The sequence below is a fragment of the Mytilus trossulus genome, chromosome 5 (genome assembly GCF_036588685.1).
Source record: "Mytilus trossulus isolate FHL-02 chromosome 5, PNRI_Mtr1.1.1.hap1, whole genome shotgun sequence".
Classification (NCBI taxonomy): Eukaryota; Metazoa; Mollusca; class Bivalvia; order Mytilida; family Mytilidae; genus Mytilus; species Mytilus trossulus.
This window is the reverse complement of record NC_086377.1, coordinates 1,182,827-1,202,230: the sequence shown is the minus strand read 5'-3', so window position 1 is coordinate 1,202,230 and position 19,404 is coordinate 1,182,827. Positions and strand designations below refer to the sequence as shown.

Here is a 19,404-nt window from a genome sequence, read left to right as displayed (position 1 = left end):
TCAGCACACCTCTGTCAGACAGACCCTATCTTCATATTACCTTGGAAGCTCCTTAATCAAGTTGGCAACTCTCTTTTTATCTTCAGCACACCTCTGTCAGACAGACTCTATCTTCACATTACCTTGCAAGCTCCTTAATCAAGTTGGCAACTCTCTTTTTATCTTCAGCACACCTCTGTCAGAAAAACTCTATCTTCATATTACCTTGGAAGCTCCTTAATCAGGTTGGCAACTCTCTTTTTATCTTCAGCACACCTCTGTCAGACAGACTCTATCTTCATATTACCTTGCAAGCTCCTTAATCAGGTTGGCAACTCTCTTTTTATCTTCAGCACACCTCTGTCAGACAAACTCTATCTTCACATTACCTTGCAAGCTCCTTAATCAGGTTGGCAACTCTCTTTTTATCTTCAGCACACCTCTGTAAGACAAACTCTATCTTCACATTACCTTGTAAGCTCCTTAATCAGGATGGCAACTCTCTTTTTATCTTCACCACACCTCTGTCAGACAGACTCTATCTTCACATTACCTTGCAAGCTCCTTAATCAGGTTGGCAACTCTCTTTTTATCTTCAGCACACCTCTGTCAGACAAACTCTATCTTCACATTACCTTGCAAGCTCCTTAATCAGGTTGGCAACTCTCTTTTTATCTTCAGCACACCTCTGTAAGACAAACTCTATCTTCACATTACCTTGCAAGCTCCTTAATCAGGTTGGCAACTCTCTTTTTATCTTCAGCACACCTCTGTCAGACAAACTCTATCTTCACATTACCTTGCAAGCTCCTTAATCAGGTTGGCAACTCTCTTTTTATCTTCAGCACACCTCTGTCAGACAGACTCTATCTTCACATTACCTTGCAAGCTCCTTAATCAAGTTGGCAACTCTCTTTTTATCTTCAGCACACCTCTGTCAGAAAAACTCTATCTTCATATTACCTTGGAAGCTCCTTAATCAAGTTGGCAACTCTCTTTTTATCTTCAGCACACCTCTGTCAGACAGACTCTATCTTCACATTACCTTGCAAGCTCCTTAATCAAGTTGGCAACTCTCTTTTTATCTTCAGCACACCTCTGTCAGACAGACTCTATCTTCATATTACCTTGCAAGCTCCTTAATCAGGTTGGCAACTCTCTTTTTATCTTCAGCACACCTCTGTCAGACAAACTCTATCTTCACATTACCTTGCAAGCTCCTTAATCAGGTTGGCAACTCTCTTTTTATCTTCAGCACACCTCTGTAAGACAAACTCTATCTTCACATTACCTTGTAAGCTCCTTAATCAGGATGGCAACTCTCTTTTTATCTTAACCACACCTCTGTCAGACAGACTCTATCTTCACATTACCTTGCAAGCTCCTTAATCAGGTTGGCAACTCTCTTTTTATCTTCAGCACACCTCTGTCAGACAAACTCTATCTTCACATTACCTTGCAAGCTCCTTAATCAGGTTGGCAACTCTCTTTTTATCTTCAGCACACCTCTGTAAGACAAACTCTATCTTCACATTACCTTGTAAGCTCCTTAATCAGGATGGCAACTCTCTTTTTATCTTCACCACACCTCTGTCAGACAGACTCTATCTTCACATTACCTTGCAAGCTCCTTAATCAGGTTGGCAACTCTCTTTTTATCTTCAGCACACCTCTGTCAGACAGACTATATCTTCACATTACCTTACAAGCTCCTTAATCAAGTTGGCAACTCTCTTTTTATCTTCAGCACACCTCTGTCAGACAGACCCTATCTTCACATTACCTTGCAAGCTCCTTAATCAGGTTGGCAACTCTCTTTTTATCTTCAGCACACCTCTGTCAGACAGACCCTATCTTCACATTACCTTGCAAGCTCCTTAATCAAGTTGGCAACTCTCTTTTTATCTTCAGCACACCTCTGTCAGACAGACTCTATCTTCATATTACCTTGCAAGCTCCTTAATCAGGTTGGCAACTCTCTTTTTATCTTCAGCACACCTCTGTCAGACAAACTCTATCTTCACATTACCTTGCAAGCTCCTTAATCAGGTTGGCAACTCTCTTTTTATCTTCAGCACACCTCTGTAAGACAAACTCTATCTTCACATTACCTTGTAAGCTCCTTAATCAGGATGGCAACTCTCTTTTTATCTTCACCACACCTCTGTCAGACAGACTCTATCTTCACATTACCTTGCAAGCTCCTTAATCAGGTTGGCAACTCTCTTTTTATCTTCAGCACACCTCTGTCAGACAAACTCTATCTTCACATTACCTTGCAAGCTCCTTAATCAGGTTGGCAACTCTCTTTTTATCTTCAGCACACCTCTGTAAGACAAACTCTATCTTCACATTACCTTGTAAGCTCCTTAATCAGGATGGCAACTCTCTTTTTATCTTCACCACACCTCTGTCAGACAGACTCTATCTTCACATTACCTTGCAAGCTCCTTAATCAGGTTGGCAACTCTCTTTTTATCTTCAGCACACCTCTGTCAGACAGACTATATCTTCACATTACCTTACAAGCTCCTTAATCAAGTTGGCAACTCTCTTTTTATCTTCAGCACACCTCTGTCAGACAGACCCTATCTTCACATTACCTTGCAAGCTCCTTAATCAGGTTGGCAACTCTCTTTTTATCTTCAGCACACCTCTGTCAGACAGACCCTATCTTCACATTACCTTGCAAGCTCCTTAATCAAGTTGGCAACTCTCTTTTTATCTTCAGCACACCTCTGTCAGACAGACTCTATCTTCATATTACCTTGCAAGCTCCTTAATCAGGTTGGCAACTCTCTTTTTATCTTCAGCACACCTCTGTCAGACAAACTCTATCTTCACATTACCTTGCAAGCTCCTTAATCAGGTTGGCAACTCTCTTTTTATCTTCAGCACACCTCTGTAAGACAAACTCTATCTTCACATTACCTTGTAAGCTCCTTAATCAGGATGGCAACTCTCTTTTTATCTTCACCACACCTCTGTCAGACAGACTCTATCTTCACATTACCTTGCAAGCTCCTTAATCAGGTTGGCAACTCTCTTTTTATCTTCAGCACACCTCTGTCAGACAAACTCTATCTTCACATTACCTTGCAAGCTCCTTAATCAGGTTGGCAACTCTCTTTTTATCTTCAGCACACCTCTGTAAGACAAACTCTATCTTCACATTACCTTGTAAGCTCCTTAATCAGGATGGCAACTCTCTTTTTATCTTCACCACACCTCTGTCAGACAGACTCTATCTTCACATTACCTTGCAAGCTCCTTAATCAGGTTGGCAACTCTCTTTTTATCTTCAGCACACCTCTGTCAGACAGACTATATCTTCACATTACCTTGCAAGCTCCTTAATCAGGTTGGCAACTCTCTTTTTATCTTCAGCACACCTCTGTCAGACAGACCCTATCTTCACATTACCTTGCAAGCTCCTTAATCGAGTTGGCAACTCTCTTTTTATCTTCAGCACACCTCTGTCAGACAAACTCTATCTTCACATTACCTTGCAAGCTCCTTAATCAGGTTGGCAACTCTCTTTTTATCTTCAGCACACCTCTGTCAGACAGGCTCTATCTTCACATTACCTTGCAAGCTCCTTAATCAAGTTGGCAACTCTCTTTTTATCTTCAGCACACCTCTGTCAGACAGACTCTATCTTCACATTACCTTGCAAGCTCCTTAATCAGGTTGGCAACTCTCTTTTTATCTTCAGCACACCTCTGTCAGACAAACTCTATCTTCACATTACCTTGTAAGCTCCTTAATCAAGTTGGCAACTCTCTTTTTATCTTCAGCACACCTCTGTCAGACAGACCCTATCTTCACATTACCTTGCAAGCTCCTTAATCAGGTTGGCAACTCTCTTTTTATCTTCAGCACACCTCTGTCAGACAAACTCTATCTTCACATTACCTTGCAAGCTCCTTAATCAGGTTGGCAACTCTCTTTTTATCTTCAGCACACCTCTGTCAGACAGACTCTATCTTCACATTACCTTGCAAGCTCCTTAATCAGGTTGGCAACTCTCTTTTTATCTTCAGCACACCTCTGTCAGACAAACTCTATCTTCACATTACCTTGCAAGCTCCTTAATCAGGTTGGCAACTCTCTTTTTATCTTCAGCACACCTCTGTCAGTCAGACTCTATCTTCACATTACCTTGCAAGCTCCTTAATCAGGTTGGCAACTCTCTTTTTATCTTCAGCACACCTCTGTCAGACAGACTCTATCTTCACATTACCTTGCAAGCTCCTTAATCAGGTTGACAACTCTCTTTTTATCTTCAGCACACCTCTGTCAGACAAACTCTATCTTCACATTACCTTGCAAGCTCCTTAATCAGGTTGGCAACTCTCTTTTTATCTTCAGCACACCTCTGTCAGACAAACTCTATCTTCACATTACCTTGCAAGCTCCTTAATCAAGTTGGCAACTCTCTTTTTATCTTCAGCACACCTCTGTCAGACAGACTCTATCTTCACATTACCTTGCAAGCTCCTTAATCAGGTTGGCAACTCTCTTTTTATCTTCAGCACACCTCTGTCAGACAGACTCTATCTTCACATTACCTTGCAAGCTCCTTAATCAAGTTGGCAACTCTCTTTTTATCTTCAGCACACCTCTGTCAGACAGACTCTATCTTCACATTACCTTGCAAGCTCCTTAATCAAGTTGGCAACTCTCTTTTTATCTTCAGCACACCTCTGTCAGACAAACTCTATCTTCACATTACCTTACAAGCTCCTTAATCAGGTTGGCAACTCTCTTTTTATCTTCAGCACACCTCTGTCAGACAGACTCTATCTTCACATTACCTTGCAAGCTCCTTAATCAAGTTGGCAACTCTCTTTTTATCTTCAGCACACCTCTGTCAGAAAAACTCTATCTTCATATTACCTTGGAAGCTCCTTAATCAGGTTGGCAACTCTCTTTTTATCTTCAGCACACCTCTGTCAGACAGACTCTATCTTCACATTACCTTGCAAGCTCCTTAATCAAGTTGGCAACTCTCTTTTTATCTTCAGCACACCTCTGTCAGACAGACTCTATCTTCACATTACCTTGCAAGCTCCTTAATCAGGTTGGCAACTCTCTTTTATATTCAGCACACCTCTGTCAGACAGACTCTATCTTCACATTACCTTGCAAGCTCCTTAATCAAGTTGGCAACTCTCTTTTTATCTTCAGCACACCTCTGTCAGACAGACTCTATCTTCATATTACCTTGCAAGCTCCTTAATCAAGTTGGCAACTCTCTTTTTATCTTCAGCACACCTCTGTCAGACAGACTCTATCTTCACATTACCTTGCAAGCTCCTTAATCAGGTTGGCAACTCTCTTTTATATTCAGCACACCTCTGTCAGACAGACTCTATCTTCACATTACCTTGCAAGCTCCTTAATCAAGTTGGCAACTCTCTTTTTATCTTCAGCACATCTCTGTCAGACAGACTCTATCTTCACATTACCTTGCAAGCTCCTTAATCAAGTTGGCAACTCTCTTTTTATCTTCAGCACACCTCTGTCAGACAGACTCTATCTTCATATTACCTTGCAAGCTCCTTAATCAAGTTGGCAACTCTCTTTTTATCTTCAGCACACCTCTGTCAGACAGACTCTATCTTCACATTACCTTGCAAGCTCCTTAATCAGGTTGGCAACTCTCTTTTATATTCAGCACACCTCTGTCAGACAGACTCTATCTTCACATTACCTTGCAAGCTCCTTAATCAGGTTGGCAACTCTCTTTTATATTCAGCACACCTCTGTCAGACAGACTCTATCTTCACATTACCTTGCAAGCTCCTTAATCAAGTTGGCAACTCTCTTTTTATCTTCAGCACACCTCTGTCAGACAGACTCTATCTTCACATTACCTTGCAAGCTTCTTAATCAGGTTGGCAACTCTCTTTTTATCTTCAGCACACCTCTGTCAGACAGACTCTATCTTCACATTACCTTGCAAGCTCCTTAATCAGGTTGGCAACTCTCTTTTTATCTTCAACACACCTCTGTGAGACAGACTCTATCTTCACATTACCTTGCAAGCTCCTTAATCAGGTTGGCAACTCTCTTTTTATCTTCAGCACACCTCTGTCAGAAAAACTTTATCTTCACATTACCTTGCAAGCTCCTTAATCAGGTTGGCAACTCTTTTTATCTTCAGCACACCTCTGTCAGACAAACTCTATCTTCACATTACCTTGCAAGCTCCTTAATCAGGTTGGCAACTCTCTTTTTATCTTCAGCACACCTCTGTCGGACAAACTCTATCTTCACATTACCTTGTAAGCTCCTTAATCAGGTTGGCAACTCTCTTTTTATCTTCAGCACACCTCTGTCAGACAAACTCTATCTTCACATTACCTTACAAGCTCCTTAATCAGGTTGGCAACTCTCTTTTTATCTTCAGCACACCTCTGTCAGACAGACTCTATCTTTCACATTACCTTGCAAGCTCCTTAATCAGGTTGGCAACTCTCTTTTTATCTTCAGCACACCTCTGTCAGACAGACTCTATCTTCACATTACCTTACAAGCTCCTTAATCAGGTTGGCAACTCTCTTTTTATCTTCAGCACACCTCTGGCAGACAGACTCTATCTTTCACATTACCTTGCAAGCTCCTTAATCAGGTTGGCAACTCTCTTTTTATCTTCAGCACACCTCTGTCAGACAGACTCTATCTTTCACATTACCTTGCAAGCTCCTTAATTAAGTTGGCAACTCTCTTTTTATCTTCAGCACACCCCTGTCAGACAGACTCTATCTTCATATTACCTTGGAAGCTCCTTAATCAAGTTGGCAACTCTCTTTTTATCTTCAGCACACCTCTGTCAGACAGACTCTATCTTCACATTACCTTGCAAGCTCCTTAATCAAGTTGGCAACTCTCTTTTTATCTTCAGCACACCTCTGTCAGACAGACTCTATCTTCACATTACCTTGCAAGCTCCTTAATCAAGTTGGCAACTCTCTTTTTATCTTCAGCACACCTCTGTCAGAAAAACTCTATCTTCATATTACCTTGGAAGCTCCTTAATCAAGTTGGCAACTCTCTTTTTATCTTCAGCACACCTCTGTCAGACAGACTCTATCTTCATATTACCTTGCAAGCTCCTTAATCAAGTTGGCAACTCTCTTTTTATCTTCAGCACACCTCTGTCAGACAGACTCTATCTTCACATTACCTTGCAAGCTCCTTAATCAGGTTGGCAACTCTCTTTTATATTCAGCACACCTCTGTCAGACAGACTCTATCTTCACATTACCTTGCAAGCTCCTTAATCAGGTTGGCAACTCTCTTTTATATTCAGCACACCTCTGTCAGACAGACTCTATCTTCACATTACCTTGCAAGCTCCTTAATCAAGTTGGCAACTCTCTTTTTATCTTCAGCACACCTCTGTCAGACAGACTCTATCTTCACATTACCTTGCAAGCTTCTTAATCAGGTTGGCAACTCTCTTTTTATCTTCAGCACACCTCTGTCAGACAGACTCTATCTTCACATTACCTTGCAAGCTCCTTAATCAGGTTGGCAACTCTCTTTTTATCTTCAACACACCTCTGTGAGACAGACTCTATCTTCACATTACCTTGCAAGCTCCTTAATCAGGTTGGCAACTCTCTTTTTATCTTCAGCACACCTCTGTCAGAAAAACTTTATCTTCACATTACCTTGCAAGCTCCTTAATCAGGTTGGCAACTCTTTTTATCTTCAGCACACCTCTGTCGGACAAACTCTATCTTCACATTACCTTGCAAGCTCCTTAATCAGGTTGGCAACTCTCTTTTTATCTTCAGCACACCTCTGTCGGACAAACTCTATCTTCACATTACCTTGTAAGCTCCTTAATCAGGTTGGCAACTCTCTTTTTATCTTCAGCACACCTCTGTCAGACAAACTCTATCTTCACATTACCTTACAAGCTCCTTAATCAGGTTGGCAACTCTCTTTTTATCTTCAGCACACCTCTGTCAGACAGACTCTATCTTTCACATTACCTTGCAAGCTCCTTAATTAAGTTGGCAACTCTCTTTTTATCTTCAGCACACCCCTGTCAGACAGACTCTATCTTCACATTACCTTGCAAGCTCCTTAATTAAGTTGGCAACTCTCTTTTTATCTTCAGCACACCTCTGTCAGACAGACTCGATCTTCACATTACCTTGCAAGCTCCTTAATCAGGTTGGCAACTCTCTTTTTATCTTCAGCACACCTCTGTCAGACAGACTCTATCTTCACATTACCTTACAAGCTCCTTAATCAGGTTGGCAACTCTCTTTTTATCTTCAGCACACCTCTGGCAGACAGACTCTATCTTTCACATTACCTTGCAAGCTCCTTAATCAGGTTGGCAACTCTCTTTTTATCTTCAGCACACCTCTGTCAGACAGACTCTATCTTCACATTACCTTGCAAGCTCCTTAATCAGGTTGGCAACTCTCTTTTTATCTTCAGCACACCTCTGTCAGACAGACTCTATCTTCACATTACCTTGCAAGCTCCTTAATTAAGTTGGCAACTCTCTTTTTATCTTCAGCACACCTGTCAGACAGACTCTATCTTCACATTACCTTGCAAGCTCCTTATTCAGGTTGGCAACTCTCTTTTTATCTTCAGCACACCTCTGTCAGACAGACCCTATCTTCACATTACCTTGCAAGCTCCTTAATCAAGTTGGCAACTCTCTTTTTATCTTCAGCACACCTCTGTCAGACAAACTCTATCTTCACATTACCTTGCAAGCTCCTTAATCAGGTTGGCAACTCTCTTTTTATCTTCAACACACCTCTGTGAGACAGACTCTATCTTCACATTACCTTGCAAGCTCCCTAATCAAGTTGGCAACTCTCTTTTTATCTTCAGCACACCTCTGTCAGACAGACTCTATCTTCACATTACCTTGCAAGCTCCTTAATCAAGTTGGCAACTCTCTTTTTATCTTCAGCACACCTCTGTCAGTCAGACTCTATCTTCACATTACCTTGCAAGCTCCTTAATCAGGTTGGCAACTCTCTTTTTATCTTCAGCACACCTCTGTCAGTCAGACTCTATCTTCACATTACCTTGCAAGCTCCTTAATCAAGTTGGCAACTCTCTTTTTATCTTCAGCACACCTCTGTCAGACAAACTCTATCTTCACATTACCTTGCAAGCTCCTTATTCAGGTTGGCAACTCTCTTTTTATCTTCAGCACACCTCTGTCAGACAGACTCTTTCTTCACATTACCTTGCAAGCTCCTTAATCAGGTTGGCAACTCTCTTTTTATCTTCAGCACACCTCTGTCAGACAAACTCTATCTTCACATTACCTTGCAAGCTCCTTAATCAGGTTGGCAACTCTCTTTTTATCTTCAGCACACCTCTGTCAGACAAACTCTATCTTCACATTACCTTGCAAGCTCCTTAATCAGGTTGGCAACTCTCTTTTTATCTTCAGCACACCTCTGTCAGACAGACTCTATCTTCACATTACCTTGCAAGCTCCTTAATCAAGTTGGCAACTCTCTTTTTATTTTAGCACACCTCTGTCAGACAGACTCTATCTTCACATTACCTTGCAAGCTCCTTAATCGGGTTGGCAACTCTCTTTTTATCTTCAGCACACCTCTGTCAGACAAACTCTATCTTCACATTACCTTACAAGCTCCTTAATCAGGTTGGCAACTCTCTTTTTATCTTCAGCACACCTCTGTCAGACAGACTCTATCTTTCACATTACCTTGCAAGCTCCTTAATTAAGTTGGCAACTCTCTTTTTATCTTCAGCACACCCCTGTCAGACAGACTCTATCTTCACATTACCTTGCAAGCTCCTTAATTAAGTTGGCAACTCTCTTTTTATCTTCAGCACACCTCTGTCAGACAGACTCTATCTTCACATTACCTTGCAAGCTCCTTAATCAGGTTGGCAACTCTCTTTTTATCTTCAGCACACCTCTGTCAGACAGACTCTATCTTCACATTACCTTACAAGCTCCTTAATCAGGTTGGCAACTCTCTTTTTATCTTCAGCACACCTCTGTCAGACAGACTCTATCTTTCACATTACCTTGCAAGCTCCTTAATCAGGTTGGCAACTCTCTTTTTATCTTCAGCACACCTCTGTCAGACAGACTCTATCTTCACATTACCTTGCAAGCTCCTTAATCAGGTTGGCAACTCTCTTTTTATCTTCAGCACACCTCTGTCAGACAGACTCTATCTTCACATTACCTTGCAAGCTCCTTAATTAAGTTGGCAACTCTCTTTTTATCTTCAGCACACCTGTCAGACAGACTCTATCTTCACATTACCTTGCAAGCTCCTTATTCAGATTGGCAACTCTCTTTTTATCTTCAGCACACCTCTGTCAGACAGACCCTATCTTCACATTACCTTGCAAGCTCCTTAATCAAGTTGGCAACTCTCTTTTTATCTTCAGCACACCTCTGTCAGACAAACTCTATCTTCACATTACCTTGCAAGCTCCTTAATCAGGTTGGCAACTCTCTTTTTATCTTCAACACACCTCTGTGAGACAGACTCTATCTTCACATTACCTTGCAAGCTCCTTAATCAAGTTGGCAACTCTCTTTTTATCTTCAGCACACCTCTGTCAGACAGACTCTATCTTCACATTACCTTGCAAGCTCCTTAATCAAGTTGGCAACTCTCTTTTTATCTTCAGCACACCTCTGTCAGTCAGACTCTATCTTCACATTACCTTGCAAGCTCCTTAATCAGGTTGGCAACTCTCTTTTTATCTTCAGCACACCTCTGTCAGTCAGACTCTATCTTCACATTACCTTGCAAGCTCCTTAATCAAGTTGGCAACTGTCTTTTTATCTTCAGCACACCTCTGTCAGACAAACTCTATCTTCACATTACCTTGCAAGCTCCTTAATCAGGTTGGCAACTCTCTTTTTATCTTCAGCACACCTCTGTCAGACAGACTCTTTCTTCACATTACCTTGCAAGCTCCTTAATCAGGTTGGCAACTCTCTTTTTATCTTCAGCACACCTCTGTCAGACAAACTCTATCTTCACATTACCTTGCAAGCTCCTTAATCAGGTTGGCAACTCTCTTTTTATCTTCAGCACACCTCTGTCAGACAAACTCTATCTTCACATTACCTTGCAAGCTCCTTAATCAGGTTGGCAACTCTCTTTTTATCTTCAGCACACCTCTGTCAGACAGACTCTATCTTCACATTACCTTGCAAGCTCCTTAATCAAGTTGGCAACTCTCTTTTTATTTTAGCACACCTCTGTCAGACAGACTCTATCTTCACATTACCTTGCAAGCTCCTTAATCGGGTTGGCAACTCTCTTTTTATCTTCAGCACACCTCTGTCAGAAAAACTTTATCTTCACATTACCTTGCAAGCTCCTTAATCAGGTTGGCAACTCTCTTTTTATCTTCAGCACACCTGTCAGACAGACTCTATCTTCACATTACCTTGCAAGCTCCTTAATCAAGTTGGCAACTCTCTTTTTATCTTCAGCACACCTCTGTCAGAAAAACTTTATCTTCACATTACCTTGCAAGCTCCTTAATCAGGTTGGCAACTCTCTTTTTATCTTCAGCACACCTCTGTCAGAAAAACTTTATCTTCACATTACCTTGCAAGCTCCTTAATCAGGTTGGCAACTCTCTTTTTATCTTCAGCACACCTGTCAGACAGACTCTATCTTCACATTACCTTGCAAGCTCCTTAATCAAGTTGGCAACTCTCTTTTTATCTTCAGCACACCTGTCAGACAGACTCTATCTTCACATTACCTTGCAAGCTCCTTAATCAGGTTGGCAACTCTCTTTTTATCTTCAGCACACCTCTGTCATACAGACTCTATCTTCACATTACCTTGCGAGCTCCTTAATCAAGTTGGCAACTCTTTTTTTATCTTCAGCACACCTCTGTCGGACAAACTCTATCTTCACATTATCTTGCAAGCTCCTTAATCAGGTTGGCAACTCTCTTTTTATCTTCAGCACACCTCTGTCAGACAAACTCTATCTTCACATTACCTTGCAAGCTCCTTAATCAGGTTGGCAACTCTCTTTTTATCTTCAGCACACCTCTGTCAGACAGACTCTATCTTCACATTACCTTGCAAGCTCCTTAATCAGGTTGGCAACTCTCTTTTTATCTTCAGCACACCTCTGTCAGACAAACTCTATCTTCACATTACCTTGCAAGCTCTTTAATCAAGTTGGCAACTCTCTTTTTATCTTCAGCACACCTCTGTCAGACAAACTCTATCTTCACATTACCTTGCAAGCTCCTTAATCAGGTTGGCAACTCTCTTTTTATCTTCAGCACACAGATCTTTCAGAGAAACTCTATTTGTCTGTCTTTTATTTTCTTTGTTCATTCTACTCTCCAATGTGTCATCTGAACTACAGGAAGACTACAATATATAAAATCATATGTTTTAGGTTAGGGTGAAGATTGGCACCTGTTAAAACATTCAAACCAGCTGCATTTGTTTGCACCTGTCCTTTGTCAGGAAGCTGTTATTCAGTGGTTGTTGATTTGGTTCAGAAGTATTTCTTCATGTTCTGGTTTCTCAAACTTAATATAGACAATACTTACTTTTACTGTTTGAATTGTTCGATATGGACACTAGTCATTTTGAGGCCTTTTCTAGCTTGCTGTTAAGCATTAGCCAAGACCATACTTTGATATTTAATTGTTTACTTTTTACTAGTTGTGACATGGACAGAGAGTTGTCTTATTGGCAATCATGCTACATCTTGTTATTTCTATTAGTAATAATATTTTAATATCAACTCTCTATGCAGCTGAACAGTTTTGTGTGAACCAACTTATTTTAACAGATACTTGATTTTGAGCTACAAAATTTCCAACTGACTTCCCAGTGATTAATTTACATGATTTTCTTAAATTCTTGAAGTATTTACACATATATATATATACATGTATATATATTATATAATGAAGATTTGTGTTTTACTAATTCCAGATTTATGTTTGTTATTTTGTACAAATTGTTGTACTAACAAAAGTCAATAAAATAAATCGCAAGCTGAAAATAGTTGCTTTACTGTATTTTTAATTTTTTGTCACTTTTAATTGTAAGGTGCTCTATTAAAAGAACAAAAGATGATTTCAAAAACTACAAAACAAGCTAAAAGAAGGAAGAAAGATACCAGAGGGAGAGTCAAACTCACAGATAAAAAATAAACTGAAAACACCCTGCCTAACAATAAAAAGTCAAACAGACAAATAATATTACAGAAGACACAACATAGAAAACTAAAGACTAAGCAACACGAAAAACTGGGGGTGATCTCACGTGCTCCAGAAGGATAAGCTGATACTGCTCCACATGTGGCACCCTTCATGTTGCTCATGTTATTAAACGATAAAATTTTATAAATCATGAACTAGACAACTGTTAGAAGATACAAGGATAAACATTACTGAAATGTCATTTGGTTCTGTTTTCTGTGTTTTGGGTTTTGAACTTGACACATCACTTTTGTTTTTTATTGTTTAATTATCATGGTAATAAAGCTGTGTAATAAAGTTTTGGGAGAGTTGTGTTTCTTTTAAGCATTATCATAGTTTTTGAAGATTTTTTTTCTCAATAGTATTTTAAGCAGTTTTCTGCAAGGATTTTAATAAATTACCATTTGTTTCATTCTTGGTGTGTAGGTCTCGACCTGAGGCTGCTTTACAGGAATCTTTGGTTTTATTTCTAATGTTTTCTTACATCTGATACGAGGACGTCGATTTCCTTTTTTAGAAAGACCTAAAAATATAAAACATACTCATGATATTGTAATAATAAGGAGACCTTGTCCCCTGTTACTTTAGAAAATTAAATAAAAAAAAAAAAAAAAATCCCATAAAAAAAATCATTCTACTATTAATGAACTCAAAATTGTGAACTTTTTTTTCAGACTTTTTTATTTTCCAGCATTTGCCTAGAAATCTGCTTCCTTCTTCCGGTCTCTTTGTAATGAGACTTTGAGTAAAATATATATTTATCCGTCTAGTAAATAAAGGCAACAGTAGTCATGGAAGTATACTGCTGTTCAAAACTCATATATAGATAGAGAAAAAAAAACAAATCTGGGTTACAAACTAAAACTGAGGGAAATGCATCAAATATAAGAGGAGAACAATGACACCACAGAAACGTTAACACAACTATGACAACAATAAAATGTAACACACACAGAAACAAACTATAATATAACAATGGCCATTTTTGTGACTTGGTACAGGACATTTTTTTAGAAAAAAATGGTGGGTTGAACCTTGTTTTGTGGCATGCCAAACCCCCCGCTATTATGGCAATGTTAAATATAACATTAAAATGACAAAATTACATGACAGGACTACAATACAAATAAATATGAGAACATACATGAAATATTTAAAAATATAAATATAAGACAGAAAACCACATGAATGATAGCTAACAAAAGGTACCAGGTTTAAAATTTAATACGCCAGAGGTGCGTTTCGTCCACACAAGACTTACCAGTGAAGCTCAGATGAAAAAAGTTTGAAAACCAAAACAAGTATAAAATTGAGAAGCACTTAGGACCAAAAGTTCCAAAAAGTTGTGCCCAATACGGCTAGGGTTTTCTGCCTGGGATAAGAATATCCTTATCATTTAGAATAATTCATACTTTTGCAAACAGTAAATTTTATACGATGACTATATAATAGATATACATGATAAAACCGAAGTGGTGATTAACTACAGAATAAAAACGGATACATTACATAAAAAAACAAACTAATCCAGCACTGTCATAAGGTTCTCACTAAGAATTTTTGAAGGCGAGTCCAGGGACTCATCATTTTTGGCCATGATGAGTCCAACAGAAAGAAGAAAATATTTTATTGCAATATAATGTAATATTTTAGTCTACATGGCCTAACAGAGCAGTTTATACAAATAATTTTATTCTTGTTGCTTCTGTGTACTCGCCAGTTTTGAAAATAGTGAATCCAGGACTCATGGAATCACCTTAGTAAGAACTCTGAGGACATAAAAATAATAGCCGAGTTTACCAAAGCCTCAACGCACAGAGTGACGTCACATTTGAAATTGTAAAAAAAAATATAGAACCGTAGGAAGAAACACAATTTCATTTTTAATTATTCTTTGATATGAAAAAATATTACCTGATGATAGCGTTTCTTAGTTTTCATTGAATATGACGTCAGTCGTCATAACTTCAATAACATCAAATATATTAAAAATAAAATACCTTACAACACTACAACAGAACCAAAATGGGAAACGTTACGTTAAGTACTGGATTTTTGTTTCTTTTTTAACAGATTTTGAAGTTGTTTTGCAATAATAAGCATTGTATATAAGTTTCATAATATTTGGTTGACGAAAACTCAGGTAAGGGAACGGAAACCAATTTTGGGACATATACATGGACCTATGTGTACAGACAGACAAGGGTAAAACTTAATGCCCCCTCTGCTACAGCGGGGGCATAAAAATATATACATTACCTGGTATGTAAGCATCAGCAGATTCCCCACTACTGTCCATATCTACAATGTACAACAATAAATATACAATGTACAATTTTATTCTTTTTTATCCCTTCGGAAGGCTAAAACAATAACAAGAATTATTTCATTTGTGTCATGTGTTACTTTGTTGATGTGACGAAGTCTGCTAATGCATGGTATTACCGACCATGCAGACTTCGGGGTCTCCACTGTATAAATAAATTTCAGAATTATTCAATTTAATCAAAAAGTAATCTGATGCCAAATTGACTTCAAATCTAGGTGCTGATTTGACAAGATGCTGATTTAAGTAGGTGCCGATTTGACTTTTTCTACAGGTCCCGATTTGACTTGTACTGCAGGAGTTTGAAATCTTAGCAATAACGGTGTATAAATATGCTAATCTTGACTATCACAGTAGAGCTTCCCTTGAAACTCCTGTGCTTGTACTGAGCTGTATCATGCTATATTTTTAAAAGACATGTACATTATCATCTGCCTAATTCAATGCGATTACAGAATGACACTCATCACAGGAATGAAAGGATTTGTCAAAACAAAATAGAAAGGATATAGAAGAATTCAAATTAAGTTGATGCAGAGACCAAAAACGACTCTGCCACATCAATTTTCAGTCTATAAAACGTAAACAACACCTTATTCAAAATATAATTGATAGCACTAAACCTGATATTGTAATCGGAACAGAAACTTGGCTCGACTCTACAATAAAAGACAATGAAATCTTTCCTGAAGAGTACACTCTATACAGAAAAGACAGAAAAAACAAGCAGGGTGGCGGTGTACTCATTGCAATAAAATCAGAATTTATAAGTGATGGAAGTTGAAAACCTTACACCTGATGATAAATGTGAAATGGTATGGGCCAAAATTGAAATTAAGGGTAGCAGATCACTATATATATCATCCTTTTACAACCCAAAAACATCTGATGATCAAAGCATGAAGTGGTTTGACACATCAGTTAGGAGAGCTACTCAAATAAAAAATGCAGCTATATTAATTGGAGGAGATTTTAATCTCCCAGGGTGGGATTGGAAAAACAAAATACTTAAACCAAAATCAACCCACCAAAACATACATTATGATTTTGGAAATACTTTGGATGACACAGGCTTGGTACAATTAATTGAAAATCCAACAAGAAAGGACAATATATTAGATCTCATGATCACAAATTTACCAAACCAGGTCCCACGAACTGAAATTATGCCGGAATCTCAGATCATGACATTGTCTTTATAGAATTTAATTTAACACCATCTACACAATGATCTAAGCTAAAACAAACACCAAGAAATGTGCCAATCTACAACAAGGCAAACTGGGAAACATTGAAAAAAGAAGTAATCAACTTACAACATACCATACAGGAAAAGGTTAAAACACATACTGTTGATGAACTGTGGCTAGAATTCAAAACAAAACTCAATGAACTAGTCAGTGAGCATATTCCACACAAAAAGCTAACTACAAAAAATAAAACCCCATGGGTAACACTTGAAACAAGAAAATTAATGAAAAAGAGAGACAGACTTTATAAAAAGATGAAAAAGTCTGGCAATGACAACATGAGAAACAAGTCTAAGCATTTTAAACATCAGGTACAAAAACAACTCAGACAATCATACTGGCAATACATTGAAAATATTGTAAAACCAAAACCAGATGAAAACAAATTTTCCAACATGAAAAAATTTTGGTCTTATATTAAAAGCAAGAAAACTGACTACAGTGGAATAACATCACTTAAGCAGAATAGGAAACTTATAACTGACACCAAACAAAAATCTGATGCACTCAACACTCAGTTTCAATCAGTTTTCTCAGAACCAAACAAAATCACTGCTACTGAATTTGAAAACAATCAATACATGCAACAAAAAACAGCTTACCCTATCATGCCCGACATAAACATCACCATCCAAGGTATCTCAAAACTTCTTCTAAATTTAAACCCATCCAAGGCAAGTGGACCAGACGAACTTAAGCCACGTGTCCTTAGGGAGTTAGCACATGAAATTTCACCAATACTATGCCTTATATATCAAAAATCATTAGACACTGGCGAAGTCACTACTGACTGGCGTACTGCACATGTTTCACCCATCTACAAGAAAGGTTCCAAATATAATCCAGAGAATTATAGACCTATTTCTTTGACATGTATATATGTTGTAAACTTATGGAACATATTGTAGTTAGCGCAATCATGACACACGCAGACAAACATAACATCCTGTATCCCCTACAACACGGCTTTCGAAAAAACAGATCTTGTGAAACTCAACTTTTGGAATTTGTAGATGATGTCACTAAAAATATGGAAAACTCAAAACAAACAGATGTACTTATAATGGATTTCTCCAAAGCTTTTGATAAAGTCAGTCATAACTTGTTAACACACAAATTAAACTACTATGGGATACAGGGGAAAACAAATGCATGGATACAGGGCTTCTTATCATGTCGTACCCAAGCAGTTATCCTAGAGGGTGAGACTTCAGGCTATGTCCCTGTAAAGTCTGGAGTGCCTCAAGGATCTGTTCTGGGCCCAAGTCTGTTTTTATTTTACATAAACGACATACCAGTTGGGCTAAATTCCACCATACGCCTATTTGCAGACGACACCATTGCATATCTGGTAATAAAATCAAACAGTGATTGCGAAACCCTTCAAAAAGACCTCAACACACTAGGCATTTGGGAAAATACATGGAAAATGGCTTTTCATCCTGACAAGTGTAATGTCATGTCCATCAGCCGAAATAAAAATCCATTCGTATATAATTACACTCTACATGGCCACACTCTTGAACATGTTGATAAGGCAAAATACCTAGGTGTGACAATTCAATCAGACTTAAAATGGCACAGTCATATTAACAACATCTGTAATAAAGCCAACAGCACACTAGGTTTTCTTCGAAGGAATCTTAACATCAGTTCCACCTCAGTAAAGGAACAGGCATATAAATCTTTAGTCAGACCATCACTAGAATATGCCTGTTCAGTTTGGGACCCTTACTTTACTGAGGATATTAACAAGATAGAAAAAGTACAAAGAAGGGCTGCTAGATATGTCACTAACCGACACAGAAACACTTCAAGCGTTAGTGACATGCTAGATCATTTGAAATGGAGAGACCTGGCACAGAGAAGAACTGATGCACGCCTGGTCATGTTCTATAAAATTTCATATCACCTCATTGCTATCACAAAAACAGACAGATTAATTCAACCGCTCAGACAGTCCAGGAACATGCACACACTCTCATACCAAATTCCATCCTGCCGAACACAAATAAGACAACAATCATTTTTCCCACGCACAATTAAAATCTGGAACAGCCTTCCCCTGAGTATTGTGATGAGCGATTCTATAGAGTCGTTCAAAGTAGCCGTCTCAAACTACACCTACAGCCCGTAAAATCATCATGTGTAAATAGTTTTATCTTAATATTTAAAAATAGTAAAATAAAAATATGCACTATCACTATGTAAAAAATTTTTGTTTTTGTTTTTTGTTGTTTTTTTTGTTTTGTTTACTATCACAAATTTGTTATATTTCACTGTATATATATCTTCACAAAGCAATGCGCAGTACAAGTGACGTAAACTTCAACGTGTTGAAGGTGGTCATTACATAGTAGAAGTAGAAGAAGTAGAAGTAGAAGGGAAACATGTTATGACACGAACACTTTTTCTAACTTGGACTTTTCCATACCATCTGAAATTCAACAATGCAAACCTTATGCGCGTTTTTCCTTTGAAATGCGAATTTTTCGTTAATAGGATGCACATTTACCAAAATTTGACCAGAATACGTTGTTTTTCATATCCAATGTCATTTCTAAATCAAAACATAGCGCCGACAAACCGGAAGTTGTAATATG

The 19,404-nt window shown here is 38.5% G+C and overlaps 1 protein-coding gene across 5 annotated transcripts in view; it reads right to left on the bottom strand.

Moving 5' to 3' along the window:
• Nucleotides 1-19,400, bottom strand: part of LOC134718445 (protein hinderin-like) — a 36,650-nt gene extending 17,250 nt beyond the window's left edge. Inside the window, exons 1-5 of one of the 5 annotated variants that reach the window (XM_063580961.1) lie at nt 19,317-19,400; nt 15,485-15,526; nt 13,627-13,748; nt 12,295-12,380; nt 7,090-7,140 (exon numbers count right to left, since the gene is read on the bottom strand). In XM_063580961.1, coding sequence (XP_063437031.1) covers nt 7,090-7,140; nt 12,295-12,380; nt 13,627-13,748; nt 15,485-15,526; nt 19,317-19,359 — 344 coding nt within the window. In that variant the 5' untranslated portion in view covers nt 19,360-19,400. Of the gene's footprint in view, nt 1-860; nt 912-7,089; nt 7,141-12,243; nt 12,381-13,626; nt 13,749-15,484; nt 15,527-15,974; nt 16,092-19,259 lie in introns of those variants that run through there. The other 4 variants (XM_063580960.1, XM_063580959.1, XM_063580963.1 and 1 more) reach the window with 4 other exon arrangements.
• Between the last annotated feature and the right edge of the window lie 4 nt (nt 19,401-19,404).